Source organism: Poecile atricapillus, chromosome 7 (assembly GCF_030490865.1).
Source record: "Poecile atricapillus isolate bPoeAtr1 chromosome 7, bPoeAtr1.hap1, whole genome shotgun sequence".
In the NCBI taxonomy this organism is placed as follows: domain Eukaryota; kingdom Metazoa; phylum Chordata; class Aves; order Passeriformes; family Paridae; genus Poecile; species Poecile atricapillus.
This window is the reverse complement of record NC_081255.1, coordinates 24,309,056-24,336,897: the sequence shown is the minus strand read 5'-3', so window position 1 is coordinate 24,336,897 and position 27,842 is coordinate 24,309,056. Positions and strand designations below refer to the sequence as shown.

The following is a 27,842-nucleotide window of genomic DNA, read 5'->3' as shown; positions in this document are numbered from 1 at the left end:
TGAAGTTGGGGAACAATACCCAAGGGAACCTCACCCTGCTGACAGATGTGTTCAGACTCCTGGCAGCCACCAGTCCAGACAGAGTCCCTGGTATTCTCCACATGCCTCTGTGAGACATTCCTGCTGCCTGCTCTGCCCGAGACCCAGGCTCTGGCCATGCTGGGGAGTGTGCAGGGAAGCTCTGGCCTCACAGAGGTCTTGGGCATGGCTGGCTTGGAGAGACCTTCAGAAGGGACTTTCTGAGTGACAATCTGCTTGTCTAAGTGCCTTGCCCAGAACTGGTGTACCACCATCTATGAGGCTTAGTCTCTAATGGCAGATAAGGATCCTGAATGCTGCAGATCTGTGGCACTCAGCACTGCCCTTTGAGCTGCCTTTGCAGAGAGGGAGCCCAGGCACCGAGCAGCGGTGCTGGCTGGAGCCCCAGCTTACAGCCCTTGCCTGGCTCACTGCCTCAGTCAGCTCTGATAATAGAAGAATCTGATACAATAATCCTGCATTCATCACATCCCATGTTGAGTGATTGGATTTTCTTTGACATATTGCCATGAAAATTGACCAAGTACAGTGAGTGACAGCTCTTCAGGGGCAGGGGAGCAGTGAGTGAGGAACATGCATTTACATCTGGGCTTTTATTGTCCAGAGAGATGTTTGCTGGGGCAACTGTGGGGAAGGGGTGGGAGCAGAGCTAGGACACAGAACATGGGAAGATTAAATCCCGGTCCCAGCTGCCCCCCAGGAAGAGCTTCAGGCCAGCATAGAAGTGGCAATGGATATGATGCTATAGGCAAAGGTCCTAAATAAGCCCTAAAGTGACCACGGAAGTAACTACCAGCTTGCAGTCATTCCAGTTTCCATGGCCCTGAGTGAAACCAGCTTGCCCTTGTTTGTTTTGCCATTAGATGCTCCTGAAGGATGGGGAGGTGCAGCCCCTTCTCCCATTGCTGAGCTGCTGGAGCTGCTGGCCTTTTTATTGGCACCAGGAAAAGGACTGGCTAGGAAACATTGCAGCAGTTTCATTCCACCAGTTCCAGAGTGGTACAGATCTCCCCTGGAGTGCCTGCCAAACCTCCAGTGATGCCTGGGTGCCTGGACATGGACTGCAAACCCAATCCCAGGGGTCTGTACCCTGTCCCTCTGCCTGGGACTGTATCAGAGGGACTTGACAACCTGATTGGCCACTCACACACCTTGCTACAAACATGCAGTGGGCATAAAGGAAAAGAGCAGCCCGCATCTCCCCATCACCCTCCTCCTCAATCCCACCTGGTTACAAAGGGGCCTTTAATACCAATCTCAGGTGAAGGTGACAGCACTGTGCCTTCCTGTGCCACACAGGACTTGTCTCCCAGCAAAAGCCACATAGAAATAATGAATCCTCCTGGGCTGAGAAGCTTTCAAGCTCTCTGAGAAGGGAATGAAAGATTTCCTGATTTCACCCTCTCCCTCCCTGCTCTCCTGGCTTCTTGAAGTTAATGTTCTTAGTCCCAGACGTGACGGGCAAAGGGAAAAGATCCATGTGGTGACAGGGGACGATTGATCTCTTTTACATAGAACGACGCTCCAGTCCCAGTTTAATCCCCTCGCTCAAGGCAAATGGGATTCTTTGTCAATGGAAACTTCAAAAGCCTGGCCCTGCCTTGAGATGGACCTTCTTCTTTATCTGGTCTCTGTCAGTCACTCACTGTGTTTGCCTCCAAACAGCTAATCTGTCTTCCTAGCTATCCTTCTCCCTCACAGGTGATGTGTTTGGGACTGTTGAGTTATCTGCACAGAGTCCTGATGAGGAGGGAACAGGAAGATTGCAGTCTAGATGCTTTCATTTTGCTGGTGCCCTTTCCAGCTCCTTTAAGACATCCCAAGGCAGCTTCACACTCTGTGGATTATTAGCAGTGGTGGGTTTGGGGATTCCTCTCTGTTCTGCTTGTTTTCATGGGAGAAATAGTCAGGTCTCCACTCTCCTCCTAATCTCCCTGAGACTGAATATGGGAGCAAAGTATAGTTATACAGGAGACAAAGGTGTGGAGCACTATGGAGTATCATTACAATTTCTTTTTTCCCTTGAAGGGTTTGGGAAATTGTTGGGGTTATTTGGGAGTCATCCCTACCTGCCAGGAACTCAGGTCAGCACAGTGGCTCCCAGGCCTCTCCCTTGGTGGGGCATACAAGGCGTTGATGTTCTTGGCAAGACACCCAGCCCCAAGGAGAAAATCTAGAGCTGAAATGTCAGTCTTTGCTTCTGACATCACATGCCAAAAAAATCACCATAAGCATCCAGAAAAAGCAGTGGGGAATGAGAATTAAGTCTAATAAAACAAGCATTAAGACATCTCCTGTGAGAGATGCCCTGCACTTGTCTGGAAGCCAGGAGCCTTCCTCACTTGGACTGTGTCATCAGAAGTGTAGGAGTACCTGGAGCCCTTGCCTTTGCCCACCTTGGAGAGGACAGCATGGTTTTCAAAGGCTGTGCAGCACCCTGCAGTGCTCCTACCTGCTCATCTGCCCAAGCGCCAGTCTTTCCCACCCTTGTGCCACATGAAGTCCAGCTGACAGCAAATAATTAAATGATGTCCTTTGCTCTGTGAGTTTTGTATTTCTGCATTCTGAGCCAAAGGGATGGGAGGTAAGTCCTGGGGAGGGTACTGAGGCTGAGATGGGGTATTTTAGTGATTTGGGCTCCTCCTTGGGTGTGCTTCACTCCCTTGAGGCAGGCCCACTCTCCCCTTCCAAAGCTGGCATATGGCTCTGGCTCCATGAACTCCCACACGTGATTTCCCAGGCTGAGCTCAGGCTGCGTGTGATCAGCTTTCATTAGCTGTCATTAGACACAATCTGGAGTCCCAGAGCCCAGCAGGTCCTTCAGCTCCACTGTTCCTCGGCTGCACAAGGAATGCAGAGCCCTGTGCAGGGACTTGGCTGCTCCAGCCCAGCGGCTGAGTGGGGACAGCAGCTTTCCCCAGTGACACCAGCCCCCAGAGTGTGGCCACCTTCCTGGGAGACAGCAAGTAGCAGGACAGGGAGCAGGCTGGGAAGGTGAAGGGGTATAAAGAACATCCCTTGGGGGACAGGAAAAATATGCTAAACCAAGACATGAGGTTTGTTCACTTACCTTGGGGGTGCCTGCTGCCATGGCATCCTTCAGGATGGAGCTCTTGCTGCCAAGAGAGAAAAGAACAAGGTCAGTCACAAAACTGGCAGGCAAGGAGGGGAGTGCTTTGAGAGATCTCATAAGGTCAAATAGCAAAGCACATTGTTTCTCTTCCCTGGACCAACAAGAGCCTCCTCACCCTGACTGGAGTGGCATGGGAAGGAGAGCAGTGCCAACTATTTCTCCAGCTGTAACAACATGGTCATACAAGTGGAAGTCCCCAAACCAGCCACATGAGTCAAAGACCAACTCTCCCCCTGCCTGGGGCTTGCACAGCTCCTCTCCCAGCACTGGGAAAAAGCAGAGAGCAAGTCTGTAGGGGGCAAGTCTGCAGGGGCACAGGGTAAAAAGCCAGGCAGAGGGGAGCAGAGGTGGTGAGCCCTGTGAAGGGTCAGGCACAATGTAAAAAAGAATAGGAAAGAGGATGAGATTAAATCGGTGTAAGAGCAAGGGAAAAAAAAGATTTCCTCAGCTCCAGGCACACTGGGGAAGCAGCAGCTCTGCTGGAGGCTGAAGTGATTTGTTAATTCAGCTTGTTCCCCATTTAGCAGGGAAGGAGGTCCCTACCCGGTGCTCCTCCTCGCCTGCCCTCGCCAGCGGGAGATGCTATAGATTTAATAACACCTTCCCCCCTCCAGACAGGTTAAACTTGAAACAATTACATATCAAAGCCGACATGGCGGGGAGGCCTGCACTGTAATTTTTTGGTTATTAAAGTAATCTCTCTCATGTAAATTCTCCTGCTAACATGCTGCAAACAGCATTAGGAAATAAATTATTTCCCCATGATTCGATTTGTCAATGCAAAGCACCTGCAGCAGGCAAAAGGCTCTTGAAATATGTTGCCAAGCCCAGTGCCTGTGCTTGTAAGCACATGCTGGTGGGGTGGCTGGCTCCCAGCTCCCCATAGCCCCGGGGAGATGATGGATGGGTGGGTGGGTGGCTGGAGGGGGGAGGGTAGTGGGGAGAGGCGGGGGCTGGGGAAAGGGGGGGAATGGAATTGTGTTTAATAACAAAATTTGTATGCAAGCCTGCATCCCAGGCTAAGGATGAGTGATCGGCAGCCAGAAAGTATTAAAAAGCCTCGCTAAACAGATGCTGACAATAGAACAAGACATATCAAATCAGATCTACTTCAGAAACATTAATATACACACGCACACACACGCTCGCCCGCGCGCGCGCACCCGGCTCCGCACACCCGCGCTCCTTTCTTCTCAATCACAGCAATATGGGAGACATCAATAAATTTTTATGAGACTTTTAGAAGATCAACACGGTACTAGATGTGACAAAAAAGCAATGTGCCTGTCATGTTCGCTTTGTCGGGGACACTTTAGCCCCAGATGCCGAGCTGCAGTGCCAGCAGGGAAAAATTGAATTTGGCTGGCTTTAATCTGCCTTGATTTGGCAGATGGCTGGGTGTTATGAAATGAGCAGGGATGGAGGAAGGTGTTTTCTCCTGGGGCTATGGCCCCCCTCCTCTCCCAGTGCTACTGCCTTTTGCCCCCTGCCCTGAAATGGTGGAAACACACAGTTATCCATTGCCATCAGGTCACTCCGAATGCCACAGCTCTGCTCCCAGCTATGGTTCCTGGGGATCACGGATGGATGGGCTGAGGCATCACCTCCTACACAGCCCCAGTTCCCTGAGGGAATGTGCTGTGGGATGCTCACCAACAGTACAGGATGACCCCTGTGTCCTGTCCCCCAGCTCTGCTCTCTACCTTCAGGAGGTGTCACAGAGTAGTTTTAGTTCCTGCTGCCCACTGAGATGCAGCCCTGGCACCACTTCAAGCCTGTGCAAGAGCAAGCAAGACGGGAAAGATTTCCATTCTCCCTCCACCTCCAGCATTACGCTGAATTTCTCAATCACATGAAGTGTGAAACAACGTTTTTTTTTCCTTTTGTAATCCAAATGCCTTGTTAAAAAAACAAACCCATTTCCTCCCTTTTCTTGTTAAAGGTGTTTAAAATTATTCGTTTTCAAGGGAAAGAGGAAGAATATAATTAATTCCTCCTAGAAATGGTGTTAGGGCCAGGAAACTGAAGTTTTCAGAATAAGAGTCTCTCTGGTCAGCCAAAAGATCAAGCCTCTGCTGTTGGGACCGATAAGGAAGGAGACTGATTCAGGTAACTTGGCAGACTTTATTTTATTCTTCATCTGGAGAATTATTAATACTCACTCCCTTTCTTGCAATGTAGCTCTACTCTATCACTAATAAGAGCTTGCAATTTGATTTTTTTTATATCCAGAGATGGGTTAGGAATAGACATAAATCCAGGTCATCCAAGCACCCATATCCTGCAATTCAAGGGTGCTTTTCCCCATCCCACTGAAGAGTCCCCTGAATTACAAGGGCTGCAGCCCCCCGCACCTCTTAAGAATGCTGGCAGCGGGCTCAGGATCGAAAGGCTGTCAGCAAAGAGAAACCTTCCCTTCCATAAACACCGCAGACAAATTAAAAATGGTAAAAGGGAAATCAAGACCTTTAAAGTTCAAACACTTTTCGGTGCCTTTTAAAGTTTTTTTGCTCTAGGCCCTTGCAGACAGCACAATCTTTGGAGACCTTGGGATTCTCTTTAATCACCCAGCCAGGCTGCAGTGGTCTGAAATGATTACACATTTACATAGTAATAACCCCAACACTCCCCACATTATTTCATGGCTAGCATATTTCCACTCAGCGAGTGATCCATGTGTTTTAAATTATAACCTGTACATAGGAAATTAGTTACTAAGTACGATATTCACGGGCTCATCTGACACTTCTAATTAAGGTGATTTACACAGAATTATCTTATGAAATAAAAAAATGGTGTTTTGCTAGCTAATAAAATATAATTACTACCCGCTTTTCTAAGTTACAGTTAGTTTTAATCTATTTGGGGAATTGTTTATCTAGTTCATTACAGCAAAACAACTTCTTTACCTTTTAGGCAACCCCCTCAAAGTACCAAAGAAGAGCAAGGAACACCCTGGGAAGACCCAGTGATTTTGGCAGTCTCCTTCTCTCTCTCCTGAAGACCTTGCACTTCCAAGTGACACAACACTGCTTCCTCACTGGCTCCCTTTCCTGGGGCAGAGACACCAGTTTGGTCAGTGCATTCATTCATTCTCATGGATGTTTGATGTCCCCATGGGGACAAAATAAGGCCCCTGCCCTGGTGCTGGCAGAGGGCTCTGCCCAGTGCTGCAACTGCATCACCCGTTAACAGGAGCAGCACACCAGATCCCCACATGCTCTGGGACACACCACTCATTTAGATTAGGGACCATCAGCTTTAAGAGGAGCCTTTCCTCTCAGTAAGGCTCTTCACAGTGAAAGCAGAACTCAGGCTACACTAGAGACATGCAGATGTCCTTTAATGCTAGGCACACATTCGGTTAGGAGCATCCCCAGGTGCAACTGGGAATCCCCTGGCATGTCCCTGAGTGAGCTTCAAGGGGCTGTTCAGGCCCAGTGCTTCTGTTCTGATTTCCCAAAGGGCAGCTCAGCAAGCCAAGTATGTGCCCTCCTTATCCACAGTCGTGGGGTTTCCTCTACCTCTGCCAGGGTTGCTATTACACACAATGACCTTAAAACCTATTTACTTTGTTATGGTCCTGCCTTTTGGGGTGTGCTTGCCATGGGAAATAAAAAGGCAATATGCAAGGAGTGGTCCCTCATCATCCCCATGAATGGAAGCTGATGCTTCTTCCCACAGGGAAAAATCAGGCCACTAACTGAAGGTTAAGTTCTCTGAGCTTAGGCAGCTACAGTTGTTTCTGCTTATCCCTGAAGGACACTGAACCAGTAAGGAGCAGGTAAGAGAGCTGCTTCTATGTAGCTGGAGTCTTCCAGCTCTGCCACCCTTCCACAAAATCCCTTCCCAGCAGCTCCCGGTTTGACAGGCATCAGCCTGTGCAGCTCCCAGATGACATCCTGCAAAACCAAAAGATTTTTGCAGCCAATGGATGTATTTAATAAAAAAACCCAAAAAACCCACAAAAACAATTGGAAACAATTTATTTTTAGCTGTGGGACTTGTGGCTTGAATATGCAGCCTTGGGATAGGAGCCCCGGCAGCAGCAAAAGCCTCCAGAAGAGCCGTGTGGATGGCTACGCCAGCTGTAATGGAGCAGTCACTGGGTAGAGAGGGAATTGGATTTTTGTGAATGCCAGTTTAAATAAGTGGAAGTGTCACTTGATGCTTAAATAAGGAAATGGGAGTTTGATTTTACACCTATCTGTAGGTGACAGCCCTCAGCATGGCCAGGTGTGATCTGTGCTGTCACAGCAAGCACACTGGGATTTTAACCTGCTGTGGCTCCTCCAGTGGCACCATGGGATCATGATAGGAAAAGGGGCTGCATGATGGTAAAGAATTGCCAGAGAGGCTGCAGTCAGGGCTCGAAATGTTCTACACCTACAGTGCCAGACGTGCTTCCCACATATTCCTCCAGTCAGTATTTGTGAGACCTCAGTGACCAACACAGTCAGTTGTGACAGATCTGACCCACAGGGCAGTCACCCACCTCCCCCAAAGAGATGAAATGCAGCAGAATCATAAAACACTGTGGCATGACCTGACCATGCTGAAATCCCTTATTTGCTCTGTCCTATTCACATCCCCAACTCTTTCTGCCCTGCTGTTTTTTCCTTTATCAACCTCTGGTACCCCCTGTCCCCACTCAGAGTGGATAACGGATTTCTGGGTGAGGATGTGATGGTCCATGTGTGCAGGGCCAAAGACGAGACTGTGGCTGGGGGGTAGTTTCATTTCTCTCCCACTATTTGAAAAGGAGGTGGCTGGAAAAATAAAAAGGAAAATCAGAGGGAAAGGTCATGCATTAGATTGATTTGGGGGGCTCTTTGCTACCATGGCTATAATGACTGTTTAATTATTCCCAGCTCATGTGGCAGTTCAGAAGAGGCTCTGCAGAAGATATGCATTGCTCCAGGGTAAATAACTGACCGGAGATTTATTTCTCACCCTTGGGTTTCCACACACCCCTTCCCAGGCCTCCTGCTGCCCTGAGAGTCAGCAGCAAAGGAAGGCTTTGCCCTCCAGAGTTCCAAACCTCAGCCTTCGAATCCATACCCTGGAGTCAGGGAATGGACTGCAGGTATCACAGCTCTGAAGGCAATTTAAGGAGTGTTCATAGCCCTTTTAGGGCACTGCATGGACAAGGGAAAATGTGACCCACACATTTTTTTCACTTGCTGTGCTACCCTGGAAGTTCTGACCCATGAGAAGTGCCTCTCAGCTATGAACTCTCATTATGGACAGCAGTCTCTGCCTTCTTTGGGGTCTGCCATGGAGGAGAGGAATGGGCTATCTCTAAGCAGGGCAGGCAGCTGCCTGGCTTGTGCTCTCTCCATAGGAAAAGCCACGGGTGAAGGGTCCAGGCTGCTGTCATTGCCACCCTCTAAATGCACAGGAGGAAGCTGGAGGGTCTCTCTTCCCTTTCTGTCCGTGATTAATCTGCCATAGTGAGGGGCAGGGACACAAATCAGAGGAGGAACAAAAGAGGATAAATCCATGGTATCAGCAGCACCACATTGGCTAGATAATAAACAGACTCCTCTCCTCATAAATTTCTCTCCATTCCTACATGTTTCCCCGCCATCAACACTGGCAGACCTGGAGCTGGACTGCTCCTGGCCTTTCCAGTGTCCTGGCTGGTGGGAAGATCTGTGGCTTTGCCAGGGAACCTGGGTCCCTCCACCTGGTTTGGCATCTTTCATTCCCTGCACAGACTGGGGTGCAGCAGGAGCACGAGGATGGCACAGTGGAGCCTCATCCCAGCTCACTGGAGTTTAGAGGATCCATGGGACACCTGAGGAGACTGTGGTGAGGTGATCCTTAATAGTACGTGGAGTGGGTAGGAGAAGCACTAGAGACACAAAGCACACTTCAGTTTACTTGGTAGTTTCTGTCTCAGTGCTGCAGGGTAGCTTGCTCTCACTGCCCCAACCTGTGTCCTCACTCCTCATTTTGGCAGCAGCCAGCTCATTCACTTCTCCACACGCCACACAGGGATGTGACCCTGTTAGCTGCCTCCTGGTGGCAGGTGGTCATGGCCCTGCTCAGGGATCACCAAGAAGCTGACATTTTCAGGCAAGTTTAATTTAAATCTGACAGTAGTTAAAGTGCTGGGGAAAGCTTCAGGTGATACCACTCAGCTGGAGATGCATCTGTGCCTGAAACTGGACATCCCTGACTCCAGGGCTGAGGTTCTGTGCTGAACACTTCTGCCATGGGTGGCATAGGATGCTCCCCTGGTGCTGTGGGGCAGGATTCTCTCCCCGAGGGAAGCAGGGTAGAACGGGATGTGAAAACCCATTCCGTGTCCCTAGAGCAGCTCCCACACCTGTCCCTGCAGCCTGGTTTTGCTGGTGAACATTGGCTGCAGGACAATCATGGAGGACTCACACCCAGGAGAAGCAATGAGTAGACAGGCAATTAACTCTTGATTGAACACCCTGGGGGATACCAGAGCCCTTTGGGAAAGCCCCTGGGAGCACTGGGAGGGCACAGCCAGGGAGAGGGTGCTGCAGGAGAGGTAGCCAGTCCCACCTGCAAAGCATGCTCAGGCACTTAATAGTACCTGTCCCCAGCATCTCCCAGGCCTGGATTTATGCCTTGAGGGGTCACCTCTGGTGAGACTCTAATAACACGACTTTATTAGCTTTCTTGTTCCTTCTTTAAGATACAGTAGCAAGAGGGGAGGAGGGCAGCAGCACCTCAGGAAAGAGCGGGGGTCGTATGGATAGGAAGCAGCTGCCCTCGCAGTTCCCCTTCTCGGTGACAAGGGGGAGAGGGAGAAAAATGACGCTCTCTCGAAATTTATCATGCACCCAATTACAATGTTAATTGGCAAGTCCCAGAAATCAATTAATTCGCAAATTTTTTTCAATTAAAAATTAAGATAAATCATAAAACGTTATTAAGCAAAGGCCAAACTCCATGAACTTTTTTTTTTGTAGGCATCTGGGTTTTTTTTTTTTAATTTAAATAAAAAAAAAGCTGTGTTGCCAAAGCCCGATGCCCTTGAGTGCCTTTGCTGAAGCGCAGGGGGCTGTCATCAGCAGGACTGGGCTGAAGACAGATAAAAAAATATCGACCAGTCGGACACACTGCTTCTGCTTTATTGATCAGGCGGGAATTTAACTTGCTGTGCATATCCACCGTGTCAGCAAGGGCCACGGGCGAAATTAAAAGTACTTGGCTTGGAGATGTCGCCTTGATACTGGGGGGTGGGGAGAGATGGAGGGAGGGGGAAGAAGAGGGGGAGAAAGGGAAGAAAAGAAAAGAAGGTGGAAAAAGAAGAGGGCAAAAAGAAGGAAGAAAGACAGGGATAAGTTGAGGAGCAGGAGGTTTCAGTGCCTGCTTGCAATCTCACTTGTTGGTCAGGGTTCCTTCCTGTCTCTGGAGAGCCTGCAGGTGTCTACTGCATGCAAGGAAGGGAATAATGTATCCAACAGAGCATTGGAAAAAACCCTTCTCACTCAAAACCATTTCTAACCTCTCTCATTGAGAGGCTGGTGGACCTGCAGCATTTGCTGCACAGAAGTCTGGGGAAGTACCTGGTCATCAAGTTAAAGTCCTGAGGCATAAATCAAGGAGACCTGAGGCGAGAGCCATGACCCTGATGTGACACATGACAACAGAGCTAATTCGGGTTTTACACACTCTATTTATCCTGCTGGGCCTGGTAGCACAGCCACTCGCCCTTCCCACAGCAGCTGCCCACGCTGGCCCTGGGAAGGTCTCCTCGAAGGTCCTTTGGGACAATACAGCAGTTGGCAGATCCCACCCACAGAAATGAACACTTCCCTAGGGCAGTGCAAGGAGCAGCTGTATTTAAACAGAGAGTTCCCTGAGCAGGAGGGGGGTGTGAGCCACATCTCCTAACGTGCTCTGGGTCCTTATTGTGACAGGAGAAACAGACCAAGCCCCTGTCATTTGAGCACACAGGGACCACAGGGATGATGTGCTTGCCAATTTATTAATTTGCAGGAGTCTCCAGTGCAGACTCTGAAGGGCTAGCATGGTATGACTTTAATCAGAAACACCACAAAACATTGAGAAAGCAACCTGTGAAAGATGTGAAAAGCAGGATGCATCTCCATAGGTATGGAGCCATCTCTCAAGAACAGTCAACTTGCCCTGTGACCAGTTTATCTCCCAAGGTCCCACATGTGTTTCAGCTATATTGCTAATTTACTCCTTATTCCGTATCTCACTGGGCCCAGAGATGCCTCTGTCCCCTGAGAAGAGCTACTGCTGTGCCTCTCTACATAAAGAAACCTGGAACTGAAGCTCCTCACAGCAAGCTGAGGATGCTCTGTGCAGTGCCAGGAACTGAAGAAGCACTTTCTGTTCCTACCCCGTCTGCAAAAGAAGAGAGGATTAAGAACAGTGAGAGAAAAAGAGCATGTGTGCAAACAAGGGAGAGGAAGCTTCGGACAGAGCCCAAAGGAAGATTTAATCCTGGGCAGAGGTACAGTGAATACTGCTACAGGAGCTGGAGCACCATAGTCCTGTGGTTGGCTCTTTTCCTCTGACATGAATCAAAGCTGGCTCCAAAAGTCAAGCTAAATCCCCCATCTGGGCACTTCACCCGCTTTGACACAGGCCTTCCCACTGCATCTTTCTCTGCCCTCCGTTGCCTGACACTATTTGGTTCTTTCTGACAGCATCTTTGAGGTCAGAGAAAACAGCCTGCAGCACTTTCCATTTGCACCAAGGTGCAAGACCCCAGTGCCCTCTGTGCTCCAGGAAATGCTTCGTAATCACAGAAGCAGAAGAGAAATTATTCCTGGACACACAGAAAGGTCATTAGGGGAAATCAGTAGCTCCTGAGATGCTGGATGTGCAGGGATGTGTCCCCACGCCCCCAGCAGAATGACAAGGAGCAATGAGAGCCGCTGGCCTGGGCTGGCAGCAGCCAACAGGTGGGCATGGGCTTTGTAGCACAAACATGCTCAGAAAAATTACTGATTGAAAAGGAAAAAAAAGAAAGAAAAGTGAATGAGGGGGGAATTTGCACAGCCATGGGGCACTTTGAGAACATCACCACCCTCACTGCTCTACTCCCTGGACCACTCCCCAGCTATATTCATACAGCTCATCCATTCTGGGGAGGTGAAATCCTAGCTCTGAAGCATAGGTTTGCTGATGGCAATGCAGGGGAGAATCTGGCAGCTGTCACATGGTGAAATAAAAACACCCCTGCCAAATATATTTTTTTAAAGGAGCATTGCATATTCAAGAAGAGATTGTTATGCTATTAAAACCACTAAATCCAAAAGCACATTCCTAACCTTCAAACTGCTGAACTCAGCAACTGTAATATTTGTAATGTGACTTCCTAAGGTTTTTTAAATAGCCAATAAATGTCTCTTCCCCAAACTCCAGAAAGAATCATTGTGGAGCATCAGCTGAGGCTGGCTCCAAACCTCTTACTTCCTTCTTTACTTCTGTCCTCAAATTCATCTTTCCTCCCACCCTGAATTCGAACCAGAGCCCTAAACCTGCCCTTCTCCACCCAGCATCCCCTCCATCAGCAGTGCTCTGCGGTCACTGCCTGGGGAGAGCAGGCAGGAATGAAGGGTCCTGCTGTCCACTGCCACCTCTGCTCACAGTATTTACCTGCAGGGTGACCCACGCAGCAATGCACACGGGGATGTGTGTGTCCTGAGGGACACCCCTGGGTGCTGCTCTAGAATGCTGTGCCCACCTGCACTCCCTAGGTAGTTCTAGGCTGGGGAAATGCAGCTGCAGCCAGAGCACCAGCTGAAGCTCAGAACTGGAGCCACTGACAGCTCCAGAAAGTCTCACATTTCAGTGTGCTTTATTGCGAGCCTTTAACACGGGTGAGGTGTAAAACAAGTGTATATATATTGAGTGAGGATAGGAGACTCACATCCAGATCAGCTTCATGCTCACAGACCAGGAATATTCATGTATTCTGTGTCAACCAGCCTGGCTGAGGCACAGGGCACAGACATATACAAAGGGTCGCTGCTATTATTTCTTATCTTTACCTTGGGTGGCACTGAGCTGCTCAGATAGGCACCTTCTGCTCTCTCACTGTACAGGCAGAGCAAGGAGAGCATCCCTTCTGCCCTGCATCATCGGACACCCCTCACCCACCTCCCACTCTGCTGATTTGAGCCTGTGCTCTGCAAAGGTGAGCTCCAAGGTAATTTCTCTTTGGAGGAGGAATACCAACAGTCTTGCCTGGCAAGAGTTAAACCCCATAAAACCAAGGCTTGTAGTTTTGTTTTCTTTCAATTTATATCCTTCACTTAAAGGGGGGGCAGGTGAGGAGGGAAAGAGGGGGAAAAAAAAGAAAGCCAGGTGACATATTCTAAGAGGGAGCACCGAAAACGTGTTAAGCACTTCAAAATCTCATATATTCAATCGGCCTCTGGCAAGACATCTGCCTAATGTTAGCGCTTAAATATCCTTTTCCATTTTACATGCATTCAAGTCTCATTTGAGCGAAATGAAACGGTATTATTAAAGGGAGATTTTGCACAAATGGCCTGAATTTGACATGTCAAGTTCAATGAGGCTGTTACATATGTAACACCAAAAAGGGCTCGGAGGCTGCCGGCTCTTGAAACAGCGCCAGTGGCTCAGAAATGAAATTTGCATTCAGAGAGCCCTGCTTCGCTACGTGGAGCTGTGCACAAGGCTTGGTTGGACCCACACAGGGTGGAGGAGCCATGGGGTGAGCACATGCAGGTCTCTCTCTATGCTTTGGGGGACTGGACACACCAAGAAGGCAGCCGAGCTAGAAACCCAGATACTTCATTCCCACTCAAGACAGCTTTCTCAAGGGAAAGCTGGACCCTGCAGCAGGGTTGGATCCTCCTGAGTGATGTTCCTCACTGGTCTAATAGCTGGTTTGTGTCCCTGGTACGTGCACAGGGCTCCCTCAGCATGGGTGGGTGCTGCTCTGTTGCCAGCATGGTTCCTCCTGCCTCACTGCATGATGCTCAAGCTGGGTTGACCTTGAGATGTTCCTGTCCTGAGGCCAGGATGGTCACATCAGCACTGCCCATGGTGAGGAAAAGCGCCGTCCCTGTCTCTGGGGGATAGCAAACCCCATTCCCACCAGCTGAGAAAGAGGTTCATTGGAGTGGGTGAACTGCTTGCGGTGATCTGGGAGCACAGGTAGCATCATCCAGGTGGTGCCTACAGCTTCCTTGTATCTCAGCCCCAAGAAGCTCCTGTGGTCATCTGGAGAAATCCCTTTTCCATAGAGTTGATCCAGTGCCCACAAAGCCTCCAGTGCTTCAGGCTCAGTGGGCAGGAGGGGATCTGCCTTCCTAACCTGGAGCACAGGAAATCTATGATTTTGTTGCAAATAATTAAGGTTTATTAAAACTTAACACCACAAGCCATGATTGGCTGCATCCTCTTTAAATTAGAAAAAGGAAAAAAAGCCCTTGGAAAGCAGCCCCCGGTTTGCTTCTCCCCATCAGACTGATAAGTAACAGCTGCTCGGCCATTTCGGTAACAAGTCGGTATTGGCAGGGAGCGGCCAGGGCTGCCGGTGCCCGTCACGTTTATAGGCCTACATTTTATTTTTATGTTTATTGGGTTATTTGAGATCATTATTAGTTTCTCTCTTCTCTTGTTGATGTGTTCTTGCTCCTGGCTTCTCCAGGCAGGAAAGGTAGGGGAATGGGAAACGGAGCAACCCACTATAGTGAGCTGCCTGCTGGGGCTGGGCACTGCATGGGACTTCAACCCCTCACACCCCACTGCCTGCTAATCCTGCCCACTATTCCTGCCCTTCCTGCATGCTGCTGCCACTGGTCCCTGCATTGGTTCCCTCCAGGACTGGGAGAGCCCATCCCCATGCGGAGCTGCTGTGTTACCGATTAGCCTCCATTGCCCGAATCCATTGCCTAGATTGAACGTTATCTATCACACTACGGAGGGAGTCGTTATTTAATAATTAATAAAGACCTCTGATTCTTCCTTGCCGCCTGCGTGGCCGAGTGGAGCAGGCCAGGGAAGAGAGGGCAAGCCAGGGAGAGCTGTCTCCTCTCTAACTGCTGCTGTTATTTAAAGGAATAATGCCATTCTTTTTCATTTGTCAGCTGGCCCACAATGGCCCTTGTCACGCTTTATGATTTAGGGTTTCCTTTCCTTTCCCATTAAACGCCACCTTCCCATCACCACTTCGCGCCAGCCAGCCTCTGCTCCTGGCTTGCAGTTTCAGTTTCACTCTGATATTGGCCCAACTTCTTTGATGGGCTCCTCAGAGCACTAATTGCTTCTGTTCATTTAAACCTGTTCACTAATTTGCAGTGGCCCTTTATTAAGTTGGATGTGGCCCAAATTACACCATAAATTACACTTGCAAGGGGACTGGGTGTCGCGGGGGATAAATGGGCTGCCTGTTCCTTGCCTCCCCCCTTCCCTATCTTCCTGTGCAACACATAGAGGACGTGGTCTCAGCCTGAGGGTGTGGGTGCTGAATTTGGGATATCTCAGCCCAGATCCATTCTGGGAGGTCTCTCTCTAACTAAAGCTCCCTCCTGCTCCCTCCATCTTCAACAGCTATCGTTGAATCCAAGAAGATCCAAGCCAAGCAGGGATGGATTCTGCATCCTCTGCACTGTATACAGCCATGTCACCAACCCATCACCCTGGTACACTGACACACATGTTGTCTCTTCTCTCCTACCACCTGGTGATGTAACTTTGCTTCTAGCAGGCAGTTTGATTCCTTTCCTCACCTTTTAATGACCGGAGAATTCATTAATAATTGAAATAAACACGCTCTTTCCCAAGGCTGCTGACTTTTATTAAGGCAGGGGCAGGGATCTGCCAACCCTTGGCTGCAGACATTTTCTAAATAACTGCTAGCAGTTAAAAGGCAATTATTATTTTTTTTTTAAATAGGTGAATTTTTTTGCACTGGGGGTAGCAAAAGGGAGCTGAAGGCAGCTGAGGAAGAGTGTGCACCAATGCTGCAGGGTTGCTCCATCATGGGATGTCAGCAACATGGGAACTGCTCACACATCCCCAGGGAAAGGTATGTCTGTGACTTCTGGGAGGAATTTCTGCCTGACTTTACCATTGCAGTGAACTCCAGGGAAATGTTTCTGCCCCACTGGCTAGCACCAGATCTCCCACATTTTGTAGCTGTGGGTATCACCATCTTCTCTGCCACATGCAGGTGCCCCAACTGGGTCACCAGGGATGCTGGTGCACCCAGGGAGCTGCTTACCTGATGTTCAGCTGTGTGAGCTTCTCCAGCTCCTGCTCCATGTGCTCCTGCAACTCCCCGGGGCGAAGAAGGACCTGGCAGATGGGACAGATCGGAGCCTGGCTGTCAAACAAAGTTGCTTTCTTTTTGCCTGTGAGAAGGAAAAGAAGGGAAAAAGCTTTAGCTCCAATCAGCTGCCATCAGCATCATCTGTGCTCTTCTTTGGTTCTTGTCCTAGCACAGGACTGAAATCCAGGGATTTTCTCATGGTATATAATTCTCTCCCCATTCTACAATTCCTGGGGCAAACAGTGGCTCTCTTTTGCAGTGGCACAGCAACTGACACAAGAGCATCCCAAGCCTGGCTGTGCGCCCTCCAGTCTTACAGGAAGAGCAGCAACTGCCCCATTCTGAAAGTGACTTTGTGCAAACCTAGCTTCCCATTTGAGGCTCAGGTGATAACGACTTGGAGTAGATGGATGACACAACACTGCTCCTCTTCCTATTAACTCATTATAAAGAGCCGTTTTCATACTCCTTGACACTCCTGAAGTTGGGTGGGTCAGACTGATCCTCCCTGTGAAGAACAGAGCAAATCTCCATGGGCACACAATGTTAGGAGGCAGAGGAGAACCCATGGCATGAGGCTGTGGATGTGCTAGGGAGCTCATCCAGGATTGCTCAGCTTGTCCCAGGGCTGGGTTAGCGCCTCTTGTCCTCTCTGCATCACCAACAGCTCCAGACCCCACAACTGCTGGAGTTCTGGGACCCCTGGGGCTGCATCTCCCCTGGGTGAGATTTGGGGCTGCCTGTGTACCCTAATCCCTAGCTGGGTTGAGTCTCTGGGGCAGATCTGTAAGCGATGCATTTCCTCACACCCTCCTTACTCTCAATCCTGTCTTCTGCTTCCCTGCCCAGCCACATGTCCCTGGTTCACTCCCTGCTCTGAAGCCAATTTCTTCCAGCTCAGAAACTTTATTGCACCCTCTGTAAGGAATATACAGCGTCTATTTAACATAAAATAAAACTCTAAAGCAAACAATGAAGTTCCCATAAAAGAGGGAAGCCCGCGGGTCCCCAGGCCCCCTCTCCCAGCTGTACTAGCAGCTCTGCTCATGAGAGGGCGTGCGGAGCCTGGCTCAGATGGCTCTGGCAGGGAGAAATGTGCTTTACAGCTGCCTGTTGTCATCCAACATGAACCCTCCTGCTGGATTATTTATTTATGTATTAGACATGGATCAAATTGGTTAAATCTGAGTGAGAGACAGTAATGCACAATAAAGCAGCCTGTGCTGGATACGAGGGGACTGTGTGCAATGTGGCCTTCCAATCAGGAGGAAAAAGGTACCATTTTATGGCTCCTAATGATGGTGGAGCCCAGTTAAATGAATCCCCATTAAAGGAATAGCCCTTCTCAAAGGATAAAACATTGGTGTGAGCAGCTTTACTGCATCCTTGCTTCTCCCTGTATAACTGTATGGCACAAGCATTTAACAAGAGAAAGGGTCTGGAATAAGTTTGAGAGTCACTTCGGCTTATCTTTGCCCTCCAAGAGGACAAAGTGTATGTATCTGGTGGAAGCAGGGCTATCACTGGGATATTACTTGCCCTTTCCTTCAGCACCTCTATAGAAGATGGGAGAAACTGAGGCATAAGGGGTAAGTTGGGGCAGGCCAGTGCTATGGTGCATTCCCTGCCTCCCCAGCTTCCCTTTCCATTGGGAATTCTCCCATTTGCAGAGCCAGGAGGAAAACCCCACTGGTCTCTCCTCTGGACTTGGGCCACTCCCAGAGGCTCCCAGGCAGATCCCAGGTGCCTCAGATCCTCATTCCCACCACCCTTCTGCCATGGAGGACACATTGTTTTTTGGCAGCATTCAGCCCATGCAACTTGGAACATCTGCCTCTGTCCTCCTTCCCTCATGTTTAAATAATGCCCAGAATCCAACTCAAACCCAAACACCCAGCTCCTGCCGACCCTTGCGGGAAAGGTCGGCATTTCAGTAATTCCACCTTCCTCTTGGAGCTTTTCCACTTTTGTCTAGTGGGGGCCCAAAATAGTCCAGGAGCGTCCCCGACCACCTGCTATTTATAACCCCAACTTCACAGCAAAACAATGGAGCTGTCTGAGTCTCCATCCCAAAATAAACAGGCAGCCTTTGAGCGGACGGGAAATCCTGCTGGATCCCCGCTGTGGGGTGTACAGATGGATGGGTAAACAGGCTGCCCTCTGCCCTACCACGCTGCATCCCTACTCCTGGCCCAGGCCACTGCCGTGGGGCCCACAAGCCCCCATCACCATCCACAGCTTTGGCTGCTGGAGCTGGGATGTGCTCAGCAGCACCAAAGGGTGGAACAGAGGTTGAGCATCCCCGTGTCTCTGCTCTGGGGGGAGCCCAGAGATGTTCCTTTGCTGGAGGAGGTGATGGACTGTCCCAAACCACAGAACTGGGATTGACAGCCTTGGATCGGGATGCTTAGTCAGGGTCCCCTGCTGGGGACCAGCTGGTACACCAGACTGGTGGGATATTTAACCTCCTGCACACCGAAGCCCTTGTGCCCTGCTTGTTCTCCGGTACTCTTCCATGGGGTGCATGTTCCTAAGCAGAGGCAACTTTGGATTTCAATGGCTGGGGCAACCAGGAGGGGTCTCAGCCCATGGGAAGAAGTCTTGCTGTCTTCCATGGCTGCTCCTAACCACAGCCCAGGCCAGCAGGAGAAATGAGCAGCAGTGGCCTTACCCCTCAGCTACACCAATGATACAGTGATGAATTTGTGCCAAGGAAGGATGTGACAGCTGTCACTCCGCATCCCCATGACAGCTGGGGAAGATCCCCCTGCTCCGGTGAGTGCAGGAGGCTGGTGCTTCCACTGAAACAAGGGCTTCCAGAGGGGCAGGAGAACAGCAACCTGGACATACAGCCAAGTCCCTGATGTACAGATTGCAAAGCAGGAGACAGAAGGTGCCCCAGCTCCTGGCCCAGGGGGCTGACAATTGTGCTTTCACAGGAGCAAGGCTAAGTGCTACTGACAGGCAGAAAGGAGGGATCCTCTCTCGTGCCAGGAGGACACCTACGCAAGCCTCCCCAGGTCTGTGGAACCCGCTGCGTGCCTACAGTGCAACAGAGGCTCCTCCTGGGATGCGTCTCCCCAAATCAGCAGCATCCACATCTGCAGCATGCCCAGAGCCTGGCACACACCCACACTGTGGTGTCTTGCTCCAGGCAGTGGTACCCATCTTCATGGTGCAGGATGCTGGGTTGTGAGGAGAGGGAGAGGATGGGCATGGCAAGTCCTCAGGCTTTGTGAATGCCAGGGTGGAGAGAGATACATACATCCCACATCTCCTCTCCAGAGCAGGGACACCCTGATATCCAGGAGCAAACAAAGGATGCTGCATCATGCGTGTGGCTGGACCGTGCTGGGATGTAAGTGCTTACCCCTCCAAACGGAGGGCACTGATTTGACCAGGCAAAACAAAGGGCCCATATCCCTGAGCAGGAGGGACCTACGCCTGCTCCCTGCTTGTCCTTCCCTGCCCTGCGCCAAACCCGCTCCTGGGAGACACTGAATGGCTCTTTTCAGGCTTTTGTTTTTTGGCAGCTGTGTTTTTGTTTTCTTTGCCCCTCTCTCTCCCCTTCACTCTCTGGTTACTCAGTAGGCTCGGCTCCAGTGTTTACCCTCCGCAGCTCTGCCGTGCTTCCCTTGCTGCCGACCCCCCACTCGCCAGTGCCAGAGAGATGAAAAGGCAGAGCCTTGGTGCTCCCGCTGTTTGCACGGTCTCCTGGGCTCTGCGGAAATGTTTAACTCCAAGTGTTGAAACCGAATATTTCCTGCTCTGAAAGCAGAGTGTTCAATACGCAGATGCACCCCTGTGTGGAGGAATTTGTCCACAGGCTCTTTTCGAGGGCATCTGCAAATGGATCCCAGCCCAGGTAGGGACTGGACAAACCCTCCTGATCCCACTGGGGACAGAGGGCTGGATACTTCATTCAGTCACACTGATATGGATCCAAGATAATTCCTTTGGGAAATGTCTGATACCCTGCAAAGCAGCTGGTTATGGGACCTGGGCTCCAGGCTGGGAGCAGGGCTCAGGTTCTGGGGACACAAGCATGGTATTGAATAGGAATGGAGCCATGAAGTCATCCCTGCTCCTGCCCTGCACCTGTGCCCTGACAGCACTGCAGGGTGGGAGTGTGTCACTTGGAAGGCAGAGCTTTCCCTTACAAGCAGAATGTGAACTACTGTTTTGGAGAGCATTTAAGTAAAAAGAACCCAGCCCACCAACAGTGCTGACAGCACAGGATGTATACAGCACCTCACCACTACACAGCACAGGGTAAACAATGCTCCCAAGTCACTCACTGAGCAAAGTTTACAAGGCATGAGGGTTCATTCTGCACAGGAGCTCAGCAAGTTGCCAAATGAATGAAATAAATTGTCTATAACTCCACTGCTCATCTGCACTGATGCACAGTCAGGTGCCTCCCCAGGATCTGCTGCCATGGGTGGCACAGGCAGTGCCACCTGTGCCTCCCCATGCTGTCCTTCCTTGTCACCAGCTGAAGCTTGCTCTCGTAAGGACCAGCTCTTCAGTCCCAACTCCTGTTTTCTCCTACCTCAAACTCTTTTCCACTTCTCTGAGTACAAAACCCTCGCCTCTTTGAGATGCCTCCCTCCATCTCACCCTCCTATTTCTGCTCTCTCCCTCTTAAACACTCCATCATTTAAACCCAATCAAAGCTAGTTGATCTGAAACTCTTCTGAATATAAATGACCCCACTCTGGGGCCTTGCAGCCCTGTGCCCTGCTTTGGGGGCCGTGCTGAAACAAGGTGGGTGGTAATGGAAGTGCTGACACAGGCTCCTTGACAGCATCGCCACTGCCAGCACCTGTAATAATCCCTCCCGGCTGCTCTGCAACTCGGTTTCCGTGGCGATTATTTTCCAGTTGATGATGGGCTTGCTGTTATTTGTGTACTGATAGCAGGTATCTTGTGTGACAAGCCTCCTTTCCTTCCAGCTCAAAAAACAATAATTCAAAGAAAGCCCCATATTAGCTTGGAAATAGCAAAACACTCACTCTTCTCCTGGAAAGCCCATGCCGCAACTGATGAGGCTCACAGACCCCTGGTAGTAAGTGGCAGACAAGGCAGGGAGATGACAACGGTGGCTCAAGGCAGAGATGGTTCATGTGTCAGCGCAGAGCACCCCAGAACAACAATAGAGGCAGAAAGTATTTGGTAATAAAGTGAGGGAGCAGGAATAATGTTACTCATTGCTCTCCCATCTCCCTGTTATTTACTGGTGTGGTCCCAGTGCTGTCCCCATGGAGCAGTGTCCTGCCTGCTGGACACTGCCTTGGATCCTGCTGGTTGGCACCAAAAACTATAGGCCCCCAAAAACCTGCACTTGAGGTCAGGGCACCTCCCTTCTGTCAGGGCCTTCCCATCCCTCAGGCTCCTGACTAGCTGGGGGATGCAGACCTCAGCTTGCTGCCCAGGACAAGGTGCCCTGGATCTGGCTCCTGCTGCAGCTGCTCTGCACAGGGCAGCTGAGACCCAGGTGCTAGAGACAGTGACAGGCAGTGAGGTGACTCCAGGTTTGCGTGCAGTGGCTGGGTTCAGTGTCTAGCCGTGATTGCATCCACAGCACAACTTAACTCTGCAAACACCCCACAGAGCAGCAAGCACATCCAGACCACTGAAGAATCACCCTGCATTGAGCAGACCTCCTTTAGAGCACGGGCCTTTTGGAGGTCTGTACAGGTAGGAAGGTGGGAGAGGTCTGAAAAAATCCTTTTCCGCTAAGAAAATGTTTTTGAGGAATCACTCCTGCATCACAGCACAAAGATGCTGCAGAGCACCAGAAGAAGCTGGATTTGAACTGTGCTTGGCACAGCACAGGGCCAGTCCTGCCTCGAATCCAGCAAAGAGATGGGATGAGTGACAGCTGGATTTATACACCTAGGGTGTATAAAACACATAGAGACACAGACGGACAGAGGGACCTCTACAACCACATGAACAAACTGGGTCACCTGTAGTCAGGCTGCTGCATCCCTGGCACTGCTCCCTGCTAAGGTATCTGGGCCACCAAGCAGCTTAGAAAATACACCTGCTTCTCCTGAGAGTGAAAACTACAGAGGAATCTGAGTCAGAAAAGCTTGCTAAAATATTGATTTCCTTCCTAAGAAAGAGTTGTTCTTGTAGCTGCCTGTCCAGACAAGCTGAATACTGGAGAGGACTGGTGTAAACTGGTAAAGCGCTGCTGCCATGCAGTTAACCCAAGTTAAGGTTGATCCCATGGGTCACTCAGTAAAAATGCATGCTTTAACAGCACCCTGGGCTCTTCAGAGGCTGTTGCATGTCCTGTTGGGTCCAGCACCATGTTTGTCATGGCGAGTGGCAGCCTGGCAGCAGGAGAGGTGAGGAACCCCTTGTGATCCACCCCTGGCTCTCCATCTGCAGAGATCATGGCTGCCCGGTGTGGGGCAGTGGAAGATGGATTGAGCTGGGCAATAATTTAAGAAACTGAGTGAGTCTGTACATCCAATCACTTTACAAATCAGGGGAAAGGGAGAGAGGAGGAAAGGCAGGAGCGGGGGGAGAAGTGAAAAGGCCGCGCAGGGAAATGCATCACAATTACTGTCTCAGCTCTAATGAGGAGCCTGTCATGAGGCTGTCATCCTGCGGAAAGCCACCTACTCAGAAAGATTCAATAAAAAAGTAGCAGAGAGATAAAAAAGAGATATATTTCAGCCCTTGCTAATATTCTTTTCATTTGTCCCAGCACAAAATAAGATACTGCACTTAACCGGCTCGGTTAAAATGAAAAGGGGGGGGGCGGGAAGGGAGCAGCATTGATCAATACCACTAAAAGCCGGGAGACACGGTGATGGAGTGCAATTTTTTTGTCTGTGCTGAAGCATAGCAGAGGCCCGGGCGGGGTAATTTATGATTCGTACGCATGCCGGCTAACTAGAGGCTGACAAGACAATGAATCCTCGATGAGAGGGACGCAGGCTGCTGGGAGAACTGGAAAGGGAGAGCATGACAGGGACCTGGAAGGGAGAGGGGAAGAGGAGGACTGGGACAGGTTGATGGTGCTGCTCCATGTGGGGATGCTGAACTGAGCAGAGACTCTTCCCCAGGTTTCACAAGAGGAAAGTAGAGAAACACCGAGAGGAAGCAAAGGAAGGCGGTGCACTGCCTCCATCCCTGCCTCCTCGCTCGCAACTCCCAGCTGGGCAGCCTGCCCATGCAGGCTTCTCCCATGGAAGCATTACAGTGCTCAGCCACACCCCTCACTGGGCTGGAGATTCACCAAACTAGGTCAGCAGGGGCCAAGGACGTAGATGAACCCTTCTCTACTCCAGATTCTCTGACGGGTGCCAGTATGAGTCTGGAAAAGCTCGTGACCATGGAGTTGTATCTTCTTGCTGCTATCCATCTTCTGCTCCTGGAAAGAAACCGGAGTCTCCTCCAAGACACTGATTCATCTTCCAAACATACAAGTCCTGGGAAGCAGCTGCGTCTCCCTAGCATCAGTCAGGGACCCCTAACTTCAGCAAACATGGCACTGCAGAAACACTGCTGAAGGAATCCTACAGCTCTGTTCTTCCATCCTGGGGGATCTCCTGGGGCATGATGCACCTCCTTCCCCCACATCCTTGAGCCACCCTCCATCCCATGGGTCTTGTTATACCATGCACTCAAGACTGGCCAGGCTGTGGACAAACCAACCAGAGCCAATGGGACCCAGGGATCATGCCTGCAGTTCTGAAGACTCCATGGCCCATGGCCAGTCCTTCCTCAGTCGGACTTGCAAAATGAGGCACTGAGACAAAGCACGCTCCCCAGCACATAGGCAGCCAGGCAGAAGACTCCAGAGATCTCTCAGCTCCTGTGTCACGTCTTCATCATTACCAGACAAAGTGTAGGGAATGATTCTGCTCCTCACCATCCCTCCTCCTCCTCAGCTGCCCTGGAATACCAGGGCTGGCAGCTGGGCAACATTCACCAGTGTGCCTGGCCTCTGTCCCTGTTTGCTGGTACAAGGGCCACTTCTTGTCCCTGGCTGAACCAGTTGCCCAGCCTGGAGTTTCTGCTGGCCTGGTGGAGAGGGTGAAGGAGTGTGTAGCTACACTGCCAAAGTGTGTCTTAACTATCTATGCTCTGCATTAGCTCTTGGGATGGAAAGACCTGGAGCAAAGAACCTTCTTCAAATGACAAAAAATAATGGCAGTGGGAACTAGAAAAGGTGGGAGTTTCACAGAAACATTTTTGTATCTGTCTGGGAGACTGTACAAGAGCCAGGGTCTGAGATCTGTACACATTTGAGGCCTGTTTTGGGCCTTGATTGCTTCATCTAGCAAGAAACAGGGATGCAGTTGAGGGTGGGGGTGACAGTCCTGCAACAGGGACTGGAGGAGACCTGCAGGGGTTTCTGCCCCCAGCCTCATTCCACCATCACATCCAGCTCCCTATAAAATGTGCAGGATGATCCTACACCAGGCTGCAGCTGCTCAGCTGTCTCAGCCCCACCTGCCTGCTCCTCTGAGTCCTCAGCAAAGGACCTGACTGCATCCTGAGATACAAGATCAGCCTGGAAATGGGTCTTTGCCTTCACCACTGTCAGTGAAACAGGAGCCTGGGAACTACCCCACTGCCAGTGGGCTGAGGCATGCTGAGGGTCCCCACACAACCCAGGGAGGTACCCCAAGCCTGGCCCTGCAGAGGACACTTGCAAGCAGCTATGCTGCTCCCATGCCCTTGACTTGGAGGGCAGCCTGTTCAGTTGGTGATATACTGGTACACCTATAATTCAAAGGGGTGATGTGGTAGAGTCTTTCCCTGCCTCCCACCCACACCCTCCTTGCCACGTTCCAGCTCCTCTCCTCCCTAGGGGATGTGTGGGGCACATATCGAAAACACAGATATTGAACTGTCAAAACTATTTCCTACAAGAAAATAGATTCATCAGCTTGCAGCACACAGGGTCATTGCCACATTTTCCCCTCGCGCCAGCACCTGCACATGCCGGCGCATACCCAATGCCTCTTCGCAGCACCGGCACTTTAGCTTGTAGCTCAGGGCCCTTAAGTGACTTTGAGAAATGGATAATCGATTATAATTCCACGGGCTTCTCTGCAGATTTATCCGGAGAATGTATAAAAGCCAGGGATTGGGAGAAGCGGGTCCTTCTGGCCAACACGTCAATTGCCTGTGCTTTTCGTGCCCAGCTCGGAAAATCGCATCCCGAGCACGACTCTGTTTAATCCATCAGTACACAATCAATGCACTCTGTAATCAACTCTTGATCACTTAATTTTACACATGTTGGCTGAATCCCTTTGTTTAATCACTAGATCAGGCCGCCTTGTTGCACTGCCCCCTCCCTGCTTAACCCTCCCTGACCCTCATCCCCTGTTGTCGGCACTACCAAATGCAGCCCAGAGCCTTCATTTCACCTTGAGGAAGAGCTCCCATGAATTTAGAGAGTCATGAGATGGCAGAAAGTGAAACAGAAGGAGTGAAAAATAACACTGGAGAGAAACAAAATATTTTCCCTTCTGTGTCTTCATAGAGCTCGTGCTGGCCTTTTTGATCCATGTAACAGAAACCACTGCTGGGGTTTAAAGAGGGGCTGGATGTTGGGGTATGTGTACTGAAGCTCTGTAACATCCCAGGGAGAATGGGCACATTGGGGTGCCACTGGTAATATGCACCAGCAAATGACAGGACCCCAGCTGCATCTGTCCCCTCAGCATCCTCCCCCGGATTATTTTGACTGTTTTAGCAGCCAGTGCCATTATGAGCAACAGTTCTTGATCTTTCCCTCCCAGAGGCATCCTTGGGAGCATCTCTCCCATCTCACCAGGGTTCATCTCCCTTTTTATGGCAAGAGCATGACCTTTGGGTACTGAATGCATGTAAACACAGCTATTTGGCATTTTTAGCATGATTTGTGTCACTAGCCTGATGCCATCTCACCCTCTGCATGTATTCTGCTGGCATGCCAGAGTCAGTGTCCGGGGGATGCTCAGGTGGAAATGTCTGATGGCCCAACAGTGAAATGCACTGGGATTTTGCAAGAAGATTTTGTTGCACTTTAATTGTGTGATGAAAGCCTGAAGCTCAGACATAGGGGGACCACATACTTGCAATCCAAATGTGGACCATTTTGACTGGACACGTAGGTCACACAGCACGTTCCTCCTACCCGAGCAGCACAGTGGTCATTCCCAACCCAGTTAAATCTTCCTTTTTAAAGAGGCCTTGATGCTGACTCTAATTTGGCACGTGGAGTAACTGCTGCTCATTCCTGCAAGAATAAATGATGGGATATGCTTGAACAAGAGGGATCTGGAAGCACAATTGCCAGGGGAATGTGCAAATGTTAGCTTTGCACAGGAAACTCGCACAAAACTGCATGTTGACACCAAAGAGGCCAGTTATAGGACAAAGCAGGCACGGATGTTTGAAGAGAATTCCAGTTGCTATCCTATAGCAAATAGTCTTCAAAGAGCCCCTGGAGCTCTTGGCTTCTCAGCATGGAAAGAGGAGCTTGTGCAAGATGAAACGCAAATAAATAGTTTACCATAGAAAAGATATCCAAGGCAGAGTGAGATGCAAGTTTTAGCTCTCACATTAGCCAGCTGGGGTTTTATTGGTCCCCAAGTAAAAGCTGTAAATAAAATACAAACCTAACCTGCATATTGTCAAGTTACATCTAAAAAAAGCTCACAACTTAATTGCACTCAAGAGCACCAAGGGGCAAAGTCGTGCACAGTGCATCACAAGGCAGCCCACAGAGCTGTTTAGTAAAGTGTAAATCCAAGAGCTGAACAAGTGGAACCTTTTACCTTGGGATCTGCCAACAGGCATGGATTACTCTGCCTTTGCTAACAGCTCATTCTGCTCCAGAAACTCTTGGTAATGGATTTGTAAGGAAAAGGACCACAAAATGCCTCTTCTCTGCTCACACTGACATTGGTGGCAAGGAGGAAGGATGGGTGGTCAGTCAGATGCTAAGGCTCCATCTACTTGTTTCCAGCCTCCTGTCTGGCCACAGGCAGCCAAGGTAATGCTGCATTTTAGGGAGGCACAGGCCAGGTCACAGGGACTGCAGCTCCAATTGGAGTACACCAGCAGGGAATGGGTGAGCCACCAGAGCATCTGCCCCTCTTGTCCTGACTGCTGAGGGTTTCCCAGGGACTCTTGTGCCAGCCTCTGCAATGCTCCTGGAGCTCTCCAGAGCAAGGACAGGTCTTCCCTCCATGTCAGGCTCTAATCCCTCCTATGCAAAGCTTAGCTGCTCTTTTCATCCACTTTTTCTTTCCACTGAATTCATTCTTTAAACTGTAAAATGTGCTGACATATTATTAACATCAAAATTAGCTCACCTGGCTCACTTTTAGGAATTGCTCGTCCCAGCAGATCTATGGCTGTGATCTGGTCTGGGTT

At 50.2% G+C, this 27,842-nt stretch overlaps 1 protein-coding gene across 5 annotated transcripts in view; it reads right to left on the bottom strand.

The window, feature by feature from the left end:
* RNF220 (ring finger protein 220) overlaps positions 1-27,842 on the bottom strand; it is a 219,629-nt gene that overhangs the window by 66,994 nt on the left and 124,793 nt on the right. For all 5 annotated transcript variants that reach the window (XM_058842397.1, XM_058842398.1, XM_058842395.1 and 2 more), the window contains 2 exons: positions 16,395-16,524; positions 3,110-3,155 (listed from right to left, as the gene is read on the bottom strand). In XM_058842397.1, coding sequence (XP_058698380.1) covers positions 3,110-3,155; positions 16,395-16,524 — 176 coding nt within the window. The remainder of the gene's footprint in view (positions 1-3,109; positions 3,156-16,394; positions 16,525-27,842) is intronic.